Below are 15,667 nucleotides of genomic sequence, written 5' to 3'. Positions count from 1 at the left end.
GAGCCATACTTTAGGAATGATATTTTAGACGGGACCAAGTTAGGCAAGTTAGGCTCCTGCTCCCTTGCCGAGAGTGCCCTCTTCATTTATCAAGTAGGACCTGTTGCTTAGACCAGGCGTCGGTGGGTAGACAAACTACTTGGAGTCTAGTACTGCTTTATACATGGTGGGCCTCAGTTTCCCCCATCTGTCAAATGGAAATAAAACATTGACCCTACAGGGCTTTGATGATATGTTTCCCTTCCCAGGGCCATGGCTGAGGTGCACGTGATTGGACAGATCATGGGGGCCACCGGTTTCTCTGAAAGTAGCCTCTTCTGCAAGTGGGGCGTTCACACAGGTATTCCCCGAGGCCCGCTTCATCTCCCACCCAGACCACCCACCCCGCTCCGCACTGCAGCCCAAGGCTTCATGCTCCCTCCTTTACCGGTTGATTCAATCCCTGGTCCTCCCTTTCCCTTGGTTTTCAGGACTCCTGGCCCAGACCATATATTGATTTTGGGGGGTTTTGGTACTGGGGATTGAATCCAAGGGCACTCTACACTTTCAGCCATTTTTATTTTTTATATTGAAACAGGATCTTTCTAAGTTGCTGAGGCTGGTCTTGAACCTGTGATCCTTTTGTCTCAGTTTCCCAAATCCTAGGATTACAGGTTTTTGCCACCACATCTGGCTTAACTCTTATTTGGACGTCACTCACTATGGTGCCCTGTTGCTCCAACCCTGTCCCCATCTTTAGCCTGCCTGCCTTTCTTTCTTCCTTCCTCTCTTTCTTCCTTCCTCTTTCTTTCTTTCTTTCTTTCTTTCTTTCTTTCTTTCTTTCTTTCTTTCTTTCTTTCTTTCTCTCTCTCTCTCGCTCTCTCTCTCTCTCTTTCTTTCTTTCTTTCTTTCTTTCTTTTTCTTTCTTTCCTTTTTTATTGTGGTGCTAGGGGTTGAACCCAGGGACATTCTACTTCTGAGTTACACCCCAGCCCTTTTAAAATTTTTTGTTTTGATACCGGGCGTGGTGGCGCACGCTTGTAATCCCCGCGCTTGGGAGGCAGAGACAGGAGGATCGCGCAGGTTCGAAGCCAGCCGCACGTGCTGGCTTAGGAGACCCTATTTCCAAATAAAAATGTAAAAATAGGTCTGGGAGTGTAGCCCGGAGGTAGAAGGGCTTCCAGGAATCCCAGTACCACCAAAAAAAATAAAAAAATAAAAAAATAAAATTGTTTTGAAGCCAGGTGTGGTGGCGCACGCTTGTAATCCCAGCATTCGGGAGGCTGAGACCAGAGGATCATGGTTCGAAGACAGCCTCCGCTACTTAGTGAGGTCCTCTGCAACTCAGTGAGACCCGGTTTCAAAATAAAGAATAAAAAATAGAGCAGGGGCTGTAGCTTGGAGGTAGATTGCCCCTGGGTTCTATCCCCAGACCCGCAGAAAAAAAAATTTTTTTTGTTTTGAAATGGTCTTGGGTTGGGCATAGTGGCACACACTTATAATCCCAGTATTTGAAAGGCCTTTAAGGAGGATCCCAGGTGTGAAACCAGCCTCAGCAATTAAGTGAGGCTCCTCTCAACTTCGTGAGACCCTGTTTCCAGATAAAAAATAAAATAGGGGTACATGGTTTTACTAGGTTACTGACAGTCTCACTAAATTGCTGAGGCTGGTCAAAAATCTGTGAACCTCCTGTTTCAGCTTCCTAAACACTGAGATTACAAGTGTGCACCACCATGCCCAGCCATCTTTTTTATTTTTATTTGCTTTTTGTGGTACTAGGAATGGAACTCAGGAGCATTCTACTTCTGAGCTACACCTCAAGACCTATTTTTTATTATATATATTTTTTTTATTTAGTAGTACTAGGGATTGAATCCAGAGGCATTCTACCTCCAAGCCACACCCCAACCTTTTTTCTTTCTTTCTTTCTTTTTTTAATGTGGAACTGGGAATTGAACCCAGGGACATTCTGCCTCAGAACTACACCCCCAGCCCTATTTTTTATTCTTTTTTTTTTTTTCAATACTGATGGTGGAACCTAGGGACATTCTACCTCCAAGCTACACCCATATTTTTTCTTTATTTTGAAACAGGGTCTAAGTTATGGAGGGCCTAAGTAGCTGAGGCTGGCCATGAACCTGGTATCCTCCCTGTCTCTGCTTCCCAAGTACCAGGATTACAAGTATGCGCCACCATGCCGGCTACCTTTTTATATTTTTATTTGGAAACGGGGTCTTGCTAAGTTGCTGACAGTTTTGCTAAGTTGTTAAGGCTAGCTCTGAACATTCAATCCTCCTGTGTCAGCCTCCCTAGTCATGTACTACCACGGCCAGTGGTTATTTATTTTATCTATTTTATTTTTATTTTTTGCAGAGCTGGTGATAGAACCCAGGGGCATTCTACCTCCGAGCTACACTCCCAGCCTTATTTTTTTATTCTTAATTTTAAAACAAGGTCTCATTAAGTTACAGAGGGCCTGATTAAGTAGCTGAGGCTGGCCACAAACCTGCAATCCTCCTGTCTCAAGATCCTCCTGGCTCAAACCAAGTCTCTCAAGTACTGGGATTACAAGTGTGTGCCACCATGCCTGGCTATTTTTGTTTTTTTTGAAAAAGGACTCACTCAGTTGCTGCCTTTGAACCTGTGATTCTCCGTTTCCTGTCTCAGTCTCCAAGAACTGGAAGGACAGGTGTGTGTACGCCACCATACCCGACTAACTCTCCCCCACCCCCGCCAATCTTAATAATCTTTGATTAACAGTCTCCATTAGAGTTCTTTTTTTGTGTGTGTGTGTGTGGTACTGGGGATGGAACCCAGGGGCATTCTACCTCTGAACTACATGTCCAGCCCTATTTTTTATTCTTTATTTTGAAACAGGGTCTCACTGAGTTACAAAGGGCTTCGCTAAGTAGATGAGGCTGTCCTTAAACTATGATCCTCCTGTCTCAGCCTCGCAGTTGCTGGGATTACAGGTGTGCGCCACCACACCCGTCTCTATTAGAGTTCTTACTGCAGAATAAAAACTTCTATCCTAGATTTACAGAGGAGAGGCCGCTCTCTGGTATTTGCTATTATCTGTTTACCTTATTCTGGCAGGTATCCAAGTCTATTCATCCCAAGGAGGGACTCTGGAGGTCCTCTTTTCCAAACCTCACCATCTCAGGCCCTATGGATAGTGGTATAATGCAATGGTTAGAGCCATAGGCTGCCAGACATCGGTTCAAGCCGGGTGTGGTGGCGCATGCCTATAATCCCAGTACTTGGGAGATTGAGACAGGAAGATTTCCAAGTCTGAAGCTAGCCTCAGCAATTTAGTGAGGCTTTTAGCAACTTCGAGAGACTGTTTCCAATTACAAAATGAAATAGGGTTGAGGGTGTAGCCTGGAGATAGAAGGCCTGAGTTATACCCAGTTTACCCCCCACACTAACTAACTAAATAAATAAATAAACAGCTAAGCCGGGCGTGGTGGCCCACGCTTGTAATCCCAGCCTTCGGGAGGCTGAGACCGGAGGATTGCAGTTCGCGGACACCCTCAGCTACTTATTGATGCACTCTGCAACTCAGTGAGACCCAGTTTCAAAATAAAGAATAAAAAATAGGCTGGGTGTGGTGGTGCACGCTTGTAATCCCTGCCCTTGGGAGGCTGAGACAGGAGGATTGCACAGGTTCGAAGCCAGCCTCAGCTACTTAGTGAGGCTTTCATCAACTTAGTGAGACCCTGTTTCCAAATAAAATATTAAAAAAAAGGTCTGGGAGTATAGCCTGGAGATAGAAAGCCTCTGGTTTCCACCCCCAGTACCACCAAAAAAAAAAAAAAGAGAGAATAAAAAATAGGGCAGGGGTGGTAGCTCAGAGGTCAAATGCCCCTGGGTCCCATCCCCAGACCCACAAAAATAAATAAATAAATGAATAGCTGACTATAATAATGCATGCCTGTAATCTCAGCATATGGGAGGGTGAGACAGGAGGATTGAAGGTTTGAGGACAGCCTCAGCTATTTTACTAAGACTCTCAGCAACCTAGCAAGACCTTGTTTCCGAATAAAAGATATAATAGAGCTAAGATGTAATTTGGAGGTAGAACACCCTGTGTTTAATGCCCAGCCCTCTTTCTGTAAAAGATAATAATAATACTAAGCCACATATAGTGACACACACTTGTTTTTTTGTTTGTTTGTTTTTTGTTTTTGTGGGTCTGAGGATGGAACTCAGGGGCATTAGACCTCCAAGCTACACCCTCTGCCCTATTTTTTATTCTTTTTTTTTTTTTTGTGGGTTTGGGGATGGAACCCAGGGGCATTTGACCTCCGAGCTACACCCCCTGCCCTACTTTTTATTCTTTATTTTGAAACCGGGTCTCACTGAGTTGCAGAGGGCCTCACTAAGTAGCTGAGGCTGTACGCGAACCGTGATCCTCCAGGTTTCAGCCTTATTCTTTATTTTGAAACAGGATCTCACTAAGTTGAGGAGGGCCTCACTAAATAGCTGAGTCTGTCCGTGAACCGCAATCTGCAGTCTCAGCCTCCCAAATGCTGGGATTACAAGTGTGAGCCACCACACATTTGTAATTCCAATACTTGGGAGGCTGAGACAGGAAGATTGAAGATTCACATCCAGCTTCAACTACTTAGTGAGGTCTTCTGCAATTTAGTGAGACTCTGTCTCAAAATGAAGGATAAAAGCCAGGCATGGTGGCGCATGCTTGTAATCCCAGCATTCCAGAGGCTGAGACAGGAGGATCGCGGTTTGCTGACAGCCTCAGTTACTTAGTGAGGTCCTTTACAATTCAGTGAGATCCTGTTTCAAATAAAGAGTAAAAAAATAGAGCTGGGGGTGTAGCTCGGAGGTAGAATGCCCCTGGGTTCCATCCCTACTACTGCAAAAACTAATAATAAATAAATAAATGGATAAAGCCACGTGTGGTGGTACATGCCTGCAATTGTAGTACTTGAGAAGCTGAGAGAGGAGGATTGCAAATTTAAAGTCAGCCTCACCTTATTGAGGCTCTCAGCAACTTGGCGAGACCCTGTTTCCAAATAAAGAAACAAAAAATAGGCCTGGGAAGCTGGGCGTGGTGGCGACACTTGTAATCCCCGTGCTCGGGAGGCTGAGACAAGAGGATTGCACAGGTTCGAAGCCATCCTCAGCTACTTAGTGAGGCTCTTGACAACTTAGTGAGACCCTGTTTCCAAATAAAATATAAAAAATAGGTCTGAGAGTATAGCTCAGAGGTAGAAAGCCCCTGGGTTCCACCCCCAGTACCATAAAAAAAAAAAAAAATAGGCCTGGAGGTGTAGCCCAGAGGTAGAAACCCCCTGGGTCTGGTCCCTGGGTTCTATGCCCCATACACACACAAAATTAAATAAGTATAAAGAATAAAGCCTGGTGTGGCGGCACAATACTTGGAAGGCTGAGACATAGGATCACAGGTTCGAGAACAGCTTTAGCAAGTTGTGAAACTCTGATCAACCTAGTAAGACTCTGTTTCAAAAATAGGGCCGGAAGTGTATCTCAGAGGAAGATCACAGCTTTAGAGGAAGAGGACAGCTTTAGAAAGTAGTAAAACTCTTTATCAGCCAAGTGAGTGAGACCCTATTTCAAAAACAGGGCCAGGCGTGGTGGCACATGCTTATAATCCCTGTGCTTGGGAGGCGGAGACAGGAGGATTGCGCTGGCTCGGAGCCAGCCTTGCTGGCTTAAGAGACCCTGTTTCCAAATAAAAAAATATAAAATAGGTCTGGGAGTGTAGCCCAGAGATAGAAGGGTTCCATCCCTAGTACCACCAAAAAAAAAGAATAAAAAAATTAGGACTGAGCCATGCGTGCGTGGTGGCACATGCTTGAAATCCCAGTGCTTGGGAGGCTGAGACAGGAGGATTGCACAGGTTCAAAGTCAGCCTCAGCTACTAGCAACCTAGTGAGATCCTGTTTCCAAATAAAGTATAAAATAGGTCTGAAAGTGTAGCCTGGAGGTCGAAAAACCCCTAGGTTCCACACCCAGTACCACACACACACTAAAATAGGGCTGGGGGTGTCTCTCAGAAGTAGAATGCTGCTGGGCGCATGCTTGTAATCCCTGTGCTTGGGAGGTGGAGACAGGAGGATCGCGCAGGTTCGAAGCCAGCCTCTCTGGCTTAAGAAACCCTGTTTCCAAATAAAAATATAAAAATAGGTCTGGGCGTGTAGCCCAAAGGTAGAAGGGTTTCCAGAAACCCCAGTACTACAAAAATAAATAAATATATATGTATGTATATATATATATATATATATATTGCTACTGGGTTCCATCCCCAGTACTGCAAAAATAAATAAATAAATAAATAAATAAATAAATAAATAAATAAATAAATAAAATAAAATAGTGCTGGTATAGCTCTGTGCCCCTGGGCTCAATTCCCAGTACCACACACCAGAAAAGAAAAAGAAAAAGAAGCCAGGTGTGGTAGTGAATATCTGTGATCTGAGTACTTGGGAGACTAAGATGGGAGGATGACAAGTTTGAGAACAGCTTCTGCAAGTAGCGAGGCTCTCAGCAACCTAGTGAGACCCCATTTCAAAAAAACAAAACATGCTGGGCGTGGTGGCGCATGCTTGTAATCCTAGTATTTGGGAGGCTGAGACAGAAAGATTGTGCAGGTTTGAAGCCAGCCTCGGCTACTTAGTGAGGCTCTTAGCAACTTATTAAGTCCCTGTTTCCAAATAAGATATAAAATAGGTCTGGGAGAAACTAGGGAGTATTAGGAATACCAGCGGGATACCAGATAATGGAGGAGAAACCTCAGCAAAGCTAGATTGGAAGGGTAGGAGAGGAAGAAGGCTGAGGTTGATTAATGGAGGAGCTATATCCGAATGTGTGTAGAAGTATCAGTGAAGCTTGGTTAACCTGGATGCTCATTGTTGGGAGGGGGGAAGGGAAGTGGGGGAGGAAAGGGCACCAAGCACATTCTGAATGTATGCCATTTTCAATATGATCCACATTAAACAAACAAATAAATAAATAAATAAATAGGTCTGGGAAAAATAGGTCTGGGAGAGCCAGGCGTGCTGGCACACGCTTGTAATCCCAGCATTTGGGAGGCTGAGACAGGAGGAGATGGGTTCAAGGACAGCCTCTGCTACTTAGTGAGGCCCTCTGGAACTCAGTGAGACCCTGTTTCAAAATAAAGAATAAAAAATAGGGCTGGAGGTGTAGCTCGGAGGTAGAATACCCCTGAGTTCAATCCCCAGTACTGCAAAAAAAAAAAAAAAAAAAAAAAAAAAAAAAGAAAGAGAAAGAAGAAAGAAAAAGAAAAAACATAGGTCTGGGAGTGTAGCCCAGAGGTAGAAAGACCCTGGGTTCCATCCTAATACCACAGAAAGAAAGAAAGAATGAGAGAAAGAAAGAAAGAAACCATGAAAAGAGCTAGGAGTATAGCTTGGAGGTAGAATGCCCCCTGGGTTGAATCCTAGTACCAAACAATGAAAATAACAGTTAAACAAATAAATGAATACTTATTCTATACTCACTATGAATCTTTGAAAATGATGAGAATGCATTATTATTATTAATTATTATTATTATTATTATTATTATTATTATTATTTTGATACTGGGGTTCTTAGAAACTCTTCTACCTCTGGGCTACTCCCCTAGGCACCTAGTTTTTATATTTTTATTTAGAAACAGGGTCTCTTAAGCCAGTGCGGCTGGCTTTGAACCTGCATGATCCTCCTGTCTCCACCTCCCAAGAGCGGGGATTACAAGTGTGTACCACCACGCCTGGCAAGAATGTATTATTATTCACTCATTTGCAGATGGGGAAACCAAGCCAGAGAAAAGTAACTTGCCCAGGTTGCATAGGCAGAAAGTATCAGGACTGAACTCAGATGTTTGGCCCTAGAGCCCACACATTGTAACTCCTACCCTCACCTCCAAGTGCCAGGGGCAACAGGCCTGTCCCCAGAGCCACACACCCTTCCTGAAGGCTGTCTCTGGCCCCACACGACCACCTGGGTCTATATCCCTGCTTCTCTCTTTGCAGGGGCAGCATGGAAGCTCCTGTCTGGTGTGCGGGAGGGCCAAACACAGGTGGACACCCCCCAGGTAGGGGACATGGCCTACTGGTCCCACCCTATTGACCTGCACTTCGCTACCAAAGGGCTCCAAGGTAGGTACCAGGCCTGGGCCTGAGGCCTAGCCAAGGGGAGGGGCAGTAGCAGGAGCTGGGACTCCATAACTTGTTCTGCTCCCTATACATTTTGGATCCCTTCCCTAGCCAAGCCTGCCCTGGAGAAGCTGAGCTGAGCCTTCCCAGGCTGCTCTCCTGACGTCCCAAGTATGTGGGGTGGGACAGAGGCTGCGGGTGAAGAGAAGGTGGGAAGGTAGGGGTCAGGATGGGAGAGGAGGTGGCCTTCAAGTAAAGACACATCTAAGAATCTCCAGCTGGGTGTGGTAGTGCATGCCTGTCATCCCACTAGCTTGGGAGGCTGAGACAAGAGGATCACTGGTTTGAGGTCAGTCCCAGCATTTAGTGAGACCCTGTTTCTTTACATCTCTTTCTCTCTTTCTCTTTCTGGTACAGGAGATTGAACCCAAGGACATTATGCCTCCAAGCTACACTCCTAGCCTTGTTTTATTTCATTTCAATATAGGGTCTTAGCTGGACATGGTGGCACACATTTATTTATTTATTTATTTAGGTTGTACTGGGGGTGGAACCCAGAGGCTTTCTACCTCCGGGCTATACTCCCAGACCTTTTTTATATTTTATTTGGAAACAGGGTCTCACTAAGTTGCTGAAAGCCTCATTAAGTAGCTGAGGCTGGCTTCGAACCCATGCGATCCTCCTGTCTTAGCTTCCCAAGCGTGGGGATTACAGGCCTGCGCCACCACGCCCGGCTCTATTGATTGATTGATTGATTGATTGCGGTACTGGGGATGGAACCCAGGGGTATTCTACCTCCAAGCTATACCTCCAGCCCTATTTTTAAAAATTCTTTCTTTCTTTCTTTCTATCTACCATCTGTCTATCTATCTATCTATCTATCATCTATCTATGTACTGGGAGTGGAACCCAGGGGGCTTTTCTACCTCTGGGCTGTACTCCCAGACCTATTTTATATTTTATTTGGAAACAAGGTCTCACTAAGTTGCTGAGAGCCTCACTAAGTAGCTGAGGCTGGCTTCGAACCTGCGCGATCCTCCTGTCTCAGCCCCCCAAGCACTGGGATTACAAGCATGTGCCACCACGCCCAGCTCTTATTCTTTATTTTATTTATTTATTTTTTTGTGTGTGGGTGTGGAGATGGAACCCAGGGGCATTCAACCTCTGAGCTATACCCCCTGCCCTATTTATTTTGAAACAGGGTCTCACTAAATTGCAGAGGGCCTCATTAAGTAGCTGAGGCTGTCTGCGTACCGCAATCCTCTGGTCTTAGCCTCCTGAATGCTGGGATTACAAGCATGCGCCACCACGCCTGGCTTTATTCCTCATTCTGAAACAGGATCTCCCTGAGTTGCAAAGGGCCTAAGTAGCTGAGGCTGTCCTTGAACCATGATCCTCCTGTCTCAGCCTCTCAAGTACTGGGATTACAAGCATGTGCCACCATGCGTGGCTTGGCACACATTTATAATCCCAGTACTGGGGAGGCTGAGATAGGAGGGCCACATGTTCGCAGACAGCCTCAATTACTTAGTGAGGCCTTTTGCAACTCAGGGAGACCCTATTTCAAAATAAAGAATACAAAATTGGGCTGGGAGCCAGGTGTGGTGGCACACGTTTGTAATCCCAGTATTTGGGACCTCCCATTCTATAAAGAAATCCTGTCGGCTCATTTTTGAAATACTTTTCAAACTTTCACTTCTTGCCCACTTTCTGCCCAGTCCTGATCTCTCCATCTTTATCGCTCACCTGGATTACTTCATGGCATCTTCGCTGTGCTCTGAGCCCTACATCGGTGGGGCCCACACACAGCCAGGAGGGCCCTTTGCTCAGAATCTTCCAGTTCCGAGTGAGAAAACCTCCTTTCTCACTCAGAATAAAAGCCAGAGTTATACCATGCATCATAGGGCCTTGCACAATCTGGCTGTCAGCTCCACCCCTTCTCTCTCTTTCTGATCCAGACACACTGGCTCCACCAGTGTCTACCTCAGGGGCTTTACACGAGCTACTCCCTCATGGTAGAATCCTGTTCCCTGAGATGCTGCTCTCTTCCCTCCCTTTTTCTTTTTTCTTTCTTTCTTTCTTTCTGCCCTATTTTTAAATTTTTTATTCTTTATTATGAAACCGGGTCTCACTGAGTTGCAGAGGGCCTCACTAAGTAGCTGAGGCTGTCTGCGAACCAAACCGCAATCTTCTGGTCTCAGCCTCCCGAATGCTGGGATTACAAGGGTACACCACCATGCCTGGTTCCTTTTTTTTCTTTCTTTCTTTTTTTTCTTTTCATGTGTGTGTATGTATATGTGTATGTGAGAGAAAGATACACACACACACACACACACACACACACACACACACACACTTGCGCACACACGGTACCGAACCCAGGGACATTATGCCTCTGAACTATACCCTAGCCCTATTTTATTTCATTTTATTTTTTGCAGTACTGGGGATTGAACTCAGGGACATTCTACCTCTGAGCTACATCCCCAGCCCTGTTTTTTATTCTTTATTTTGAAACAGGTCTCATTAAGCTGCGGAGGGCCTCACTAAGTAGCTGAGCCTGGCTGTGAACCTGTAATCCTCCTGTCTCAGCCTCCCAGGTACTGAGATTGCAAGTGTGTGCCACCACACCCAGCTCCTATGTTATTTTGAAATACTTTTAATTAGTTGCTAAGGACCTCCATGAATTGCTGGCTGTGAACCTGCGATCCTCCTGTCTTAGCTTCCTAAGTACTAAAATTACAGGCACGTGCAACTGCACCTGACTCTTTTTATTTTTTATTTTAAGAGAAGGTCTTGTTAAATTTCTCAGGCCAAACTTGAACTTGCCATCTTCCTGCCTCAGCCTCCCAAGTTACTGGGACTATATAGGCATGTGCTACTTTGCCTAGCTCTTCTCCCCCCTACCTCCTCCTTTTTATGTGAGGTACTGAGGACAGAACCTAGGGGCATTCTACCTCTGAGCTACACCTCCAGCCCAATTTTTAAAATTTTTGAAACAGTCTCACTGTGTTGCTAAGATGTTGAGGCTGAGCTGGGCTTGGTGGCACACACTTGTAATCCCAGTATTTGGGAGGCTGAGACAGGAGGATCACAGGTTAATGGACAGCCTCAGCGAGTAGTGAGACTTTCATTAGCCTAGTGAGACCCTGTTTCAAAATAAAAATAAGTTGGGCATGGTGGCATACCCTTGTAATCCCAGCATTTGGGAGGCCGATACAGGAGGATCACAGGTTTATGAACAGCCTCAGCTACATAGTTAGGCCCTTTGCAACTCAGTGAGACCCTGTTTTAAAATAAAAAAGAATAAATAGGGTTGGGAGAGTAGCTTAGAGATAGAATACCCCCTGAGTTCCATCCCCAGAACTGCCAAAAATAAAAATAAATAAACAAATAAATAAAAATATAAATAAAATAGGGCTGGGGGTGTAGGTTGGAGGCAGAATGCCCCTGAGTTCAATCCCCAGTACCAAAAAAAAAAAGAAAGAAAGAAAGAAAGAAAAGAAAGAAAAAAAAATACTGAGGCTGGGCTTGAACTAGCAATCTTCTGTCTCTGCCTCCCAAGTACTGGAATGACAGGCATGTGCCACCATGCTCAACCTTCCCTTCCCTTCTTTAAGCATTTGTTCAAATGTCAATTTTTTTTTTTTGGTGGGGTCGTAATGGAGACTGAACTGCGGAGACATTCTACCACTGAGCTACACCCCCAGCCCTCCCTTTTTCTGTGGTACTAAGGATTCTACCTTACCTTAGAGATAGAATACAGGGGCATCCTATCTCTTAGCTACACACCCAGACCATTTTTCCTTCCTTCCTTCCTTTTTTCCTTCCTCCCCCCCCCCTTTCTTTCTTTCCTTCTTTCTTTCTTTTGTGGTACTGCAGATGGAACCCAGGTGCATTCAACCTCTAAGCTACACCCTAGCCCTATTTTTATTCCTTATTTAGAAACAGGGTCTCACTGAGTTGCAAAGGGCCTCACTAAGTAGTAGCTGAGGCTGTCCACAAACCACGATCCTCCTGTTTTAGCCTCCCAAATGCTGGGATTACAAGTGTGTGCCACCATGCCAGCACCATTTTTTTAAATCTATTTATTATTATTTTTTGTTTTGAAACAAGGTCTTGCTAGGTTGCTTAGAGTCTCACTAAGTTGTTTAAGCTATTCTAGAACCAGGGATCCTCCTGTCTCAGCCTCCCAAATACCAGGATTATAGGTATGTCTCACCATGCTCCACTTCCCCTAGCTCCTTTTCTATTTCTTACTTTGAAACCCACAATTCTCCTGTCTCTGCCTCCTGAGTACTGGTGGTATAGGTGTGCACCACCATACCTGGCTTAAAAAAAATTTTTTTTGTAGTACTGAGATTGAACTCAGGGACACTCTATTTCTGAGCTATACCCTATCCCTACTTTTTATTCTTGTTTTTGCAGGTATTGGGATGGAACCCAGAGGCATTCAACCTCTGAGCTACACCCCCTGCCCTATTTTTTATTCTTTATTTTGAAACAGGGTCTCACTAAGTTGCGGAGGAGCTCACTAAGTAGCTGAGGCTGTCCGTGAACAGCGATCCTCCAGTCTCAGCCTCCCAAATGTTGGGATTACAAGCGTGCACCACCACACCCGGCCTTTTATTCTTATTTTTGAAACAGGGTCTCACTAAGTTGTGGAGGGCCTGAGTTGCTGAGGCTGGCCGCAAACCTGCAATCTTCCTGTCTCACCCTCCCAAGTGTGTGCCACCATGTCCTGCTCAGCCCTACTTTAAATTTTTATTCTGAAATAGGGTCTCACCAGGTTGATAAGAGTTTCACTACTTGTTGAAACTGTCCTTGAACCTGTGATCCTCCTGTCTTGGCCTCTCAAGTACTGGGATTACAGACATGTGACACCATGCCCGGCTCTCAAATGTCACCTTTTTTTTTTCTTTGTGGGTCTGGGGATGGAACCCAGGGGCATTTGATCTCCAAGCTCCACCCCCTGCCCTATTTTTTATTCTTTATTTTGAAACAGGGTCTCACTAAGTGGTGGAGGGCCTCACTAAGTAGCTGAGGCTGTCCGTGAACCGCGATCCTCCGGTCTCAGCCTCCCGAATGCTAGGATTACAAACGTGTGCCACCAGGTCTGGCTCAAATGTCACCTTCTTAATGAAGTTTTCTTGAATCCATCCTTTCTCAAACTGCGTCTCCACCCCCCAACCCTCTGGGCTTTATTTTTCTCCAGAGCAGTTATCACCATCTGACATACCCTATAATTTGCTTATTTACTGTGTTCGTTGTCTAGGATGTCAGCTCCACAGGGCAGGAATTTTTGTCTGCTTGTTCATCACTGTGTCCCCAGCCCAAGAGCAGGGCCTAGCACAGAGGAGGGGCTCCGAATGGAGGCTGAGGGGGCGGTTTCCAAGGACTCTTGACTACCAGGCTGAGGCGCTGAACTGGATTCCAAGGACACTGGCAAACCTGTGGGAGGGTAGAAAGATGCTTCCAGCTGCCAGTGGAGATAGATCAGATAAAGGAAGAAAGGAGCCCCTGAGTCCATGGGGAGGATAAGGCCCAAGGGACCCCCTGACCGGGGCATCGAGGAAGCCAGAGCGAGGAAGTCAGCAGAGGCCAGATGTGAGGGGCCTTCAATACTGAGATTGGAGTTTATACTGAGGGCACTGGGGAGCTATGGAAAGCTGTTCTGCTTTATGGTACTGGGGTTCAGCCTAAGTGCATCCTACCTCTGAGCCCCAGCCCTATTTTTTTTTTTAATTTTTATTTTGAAACAGGGTCTCACTATGTTGATGAGCGTCTCACTACTTGCTGAGGTTGTCCTTGAACAGGGATCCTCCTGTCTAGCCTCCCAAGTACTGGAATCACAGGCGTGTGCCACCATGTCTGCCTGGTTTATGGAGCTGTTATGAGCAGGAGATTAACACAGATTTAGGAAGATCTCTTTAGAGCCGGGCATGGTGGCACACACTTGTAAACCCCGCGCTTAGGAGGCTGAGACAGAAGGATCCCACAGGTTCAAAGCCAGCCTCAACTACTTAGGGAGGCCCTCTGCAACTTAGTGAGACCCTGTTTCAGAATAAAGAATAAAAGCTGGGCGTGGTGGCGCACGCTTGTAATCCCCGCACTTGGGAGGTGGAGACAGGAGGATCGAGCAGGTTTAAGAGATCCTGTTAAAAAAAAAAAAAAAATTATATATATATATATATATATATGTATGGGAGTGTAGCCCGGAGGTAGAAGGGTTTCCAGGAACCCCAGTACCACCAAAAAACAAACAAAAATAAAAATAAAAATAAAGAATAAAATATAGGGCTGGGGATGTACCACAAAAAAAAAAAAAAGAAAGAAAGAAAGAAAGAAAGAAAGAAAGCGGGATCCCTTTGGATGTGATGTGGGGTCAGCAGCAGGTGGGAGCTCAGAGAGGAGGCTGGGCAGAAATCCAAGGGAAAAGGAATGGGCTCAAGGAGTCTGTGGGCACAGGGAGGTGGGGACCCAGGAGCAGGGGTCTGGGTCTCAGGCATCCTTCTTTTCCTCTTTCCTGTCCTGCAGGCTGGCCCCGGCTCCATCTCCAGGTGTGGTCCCAGGATAGCTTTGGCCGCTGCCAGCTCGCAGGCTATGGCTTCTGCCATGTGCCCAGCAGCCCTGGCACCCACCATCTGGACTGCCCCACATGGCGGCCCCTGGGCAGCTGGCGGGAGCAGCTGGCCAGGGCCTTTGTGGGTGGTGGGCCACAGCTGCTGCATGCGGACACCATCTACAGTGGGGCCGACCGCTATCGCCTGCACACGGCTGCCGGCGGCACCGTGCACCTTGAGCTAGGCCTGTTGCTGCGACACTTTGACCGCTACGGTGTTGAGTGCTGAGGGACCGACCCTGTCTCCAACGGCTGGTGAGGCAGGGTGTGGCACGGTGGTCGGGACAGGCCTGACCCCAGCCATGGCATGGCCTTGCTTCCCTCTGCCCAGTAACTGCCCCCTGTGTCAGCGGGCACCCAGGATGCGGTCCCGGCGGTGGTGGGGAAGAGGCTGCTTAGCCATGAGAGGTGCTCAATAAAGGTGACCAGTTCTTAGGAGTCTGGTGCCTTCCTGACCCCTTCATCTCTCCTGGCCCCCTTGTCCCATCCTTGACTCATCCAGGCTCAAGAAGATGAGGGCCAGGCCCTCTGCCCCAGCCTCTACTTCTCCTTCTGCCCCCCCCCACCTCTGATCCCCTCTCCTTAGTGTCCCATTCTCTGAGCCTGCCCTTTAAGATCCTTATTTTCTTCGCGACCCCCCACGCCAACCCTCAAAGCCACGGTGCACCGCGGCCACCTGCTTTGGTCGGGCTCGGCCGCCAGGAGGCAGCACCCTGTCGGTGGGGCGGAGCCGGGTGCCCGCCCCCTCCCCCTGGGCTGAAGGGACCCCCCTCGGAGCCCGCCCACGCGAGATGAGGACGGTGGCCCCCCCATGCACTCCCCCTGGGGGTTGCCCCCGCCCCGCGCGCTTCCTGGGTGGGGCTGGGGCGGCCTCAAAACCCCCCGCCGCCCCAGCCGGTCCCCGCCGCCGCCCTTCCAGCCCC

At 47.0% G+C, this 15,667-nt stretch overlaps 1 protein-coding gene across 1 annotated transcript; it reads left to right on the top strand.

Annotated features, from left to right (window-relative positions):
• Nucleotides 1-252: 252 nt before the first annotated feature.
• On the top strand, nucleotides 253-14,973 carry B9D2 (B9 domain containing 2; the record flags this gene model as incomplete). Its single annotated transcript, XM_080704413.1, has 3 exons — nucleotides 253-340; nucleotides 8,000-8,125; nucleotides 14,660-14,973. The coding sequence occupies 3 exons, from the start codon at nucleotides 253-255 to the stop codon at nucleotides 14,971-14,973; spliced, it is 528 nt and encodes a 175-aa protein (XP_080560539.1).
• Nucleotides 14,974-15,667: the final 694 nt, after the last annotated feature.

The sequence above is a fragment of the Muscardinus avellanarius genome, assembly GCF_963383645.1.
Source record: "Muscardinus avellanarius genome assembly, chromosome: 10".
NCBI lineage: Eukaryota > Metazoa > Chordata > Mammalia > Rodentia > Gliridae > Muscardinus > Muscardinus avellanarius.
This window is presented reverse-complemented; position numbering and strand designations above follow the sequence as displayed.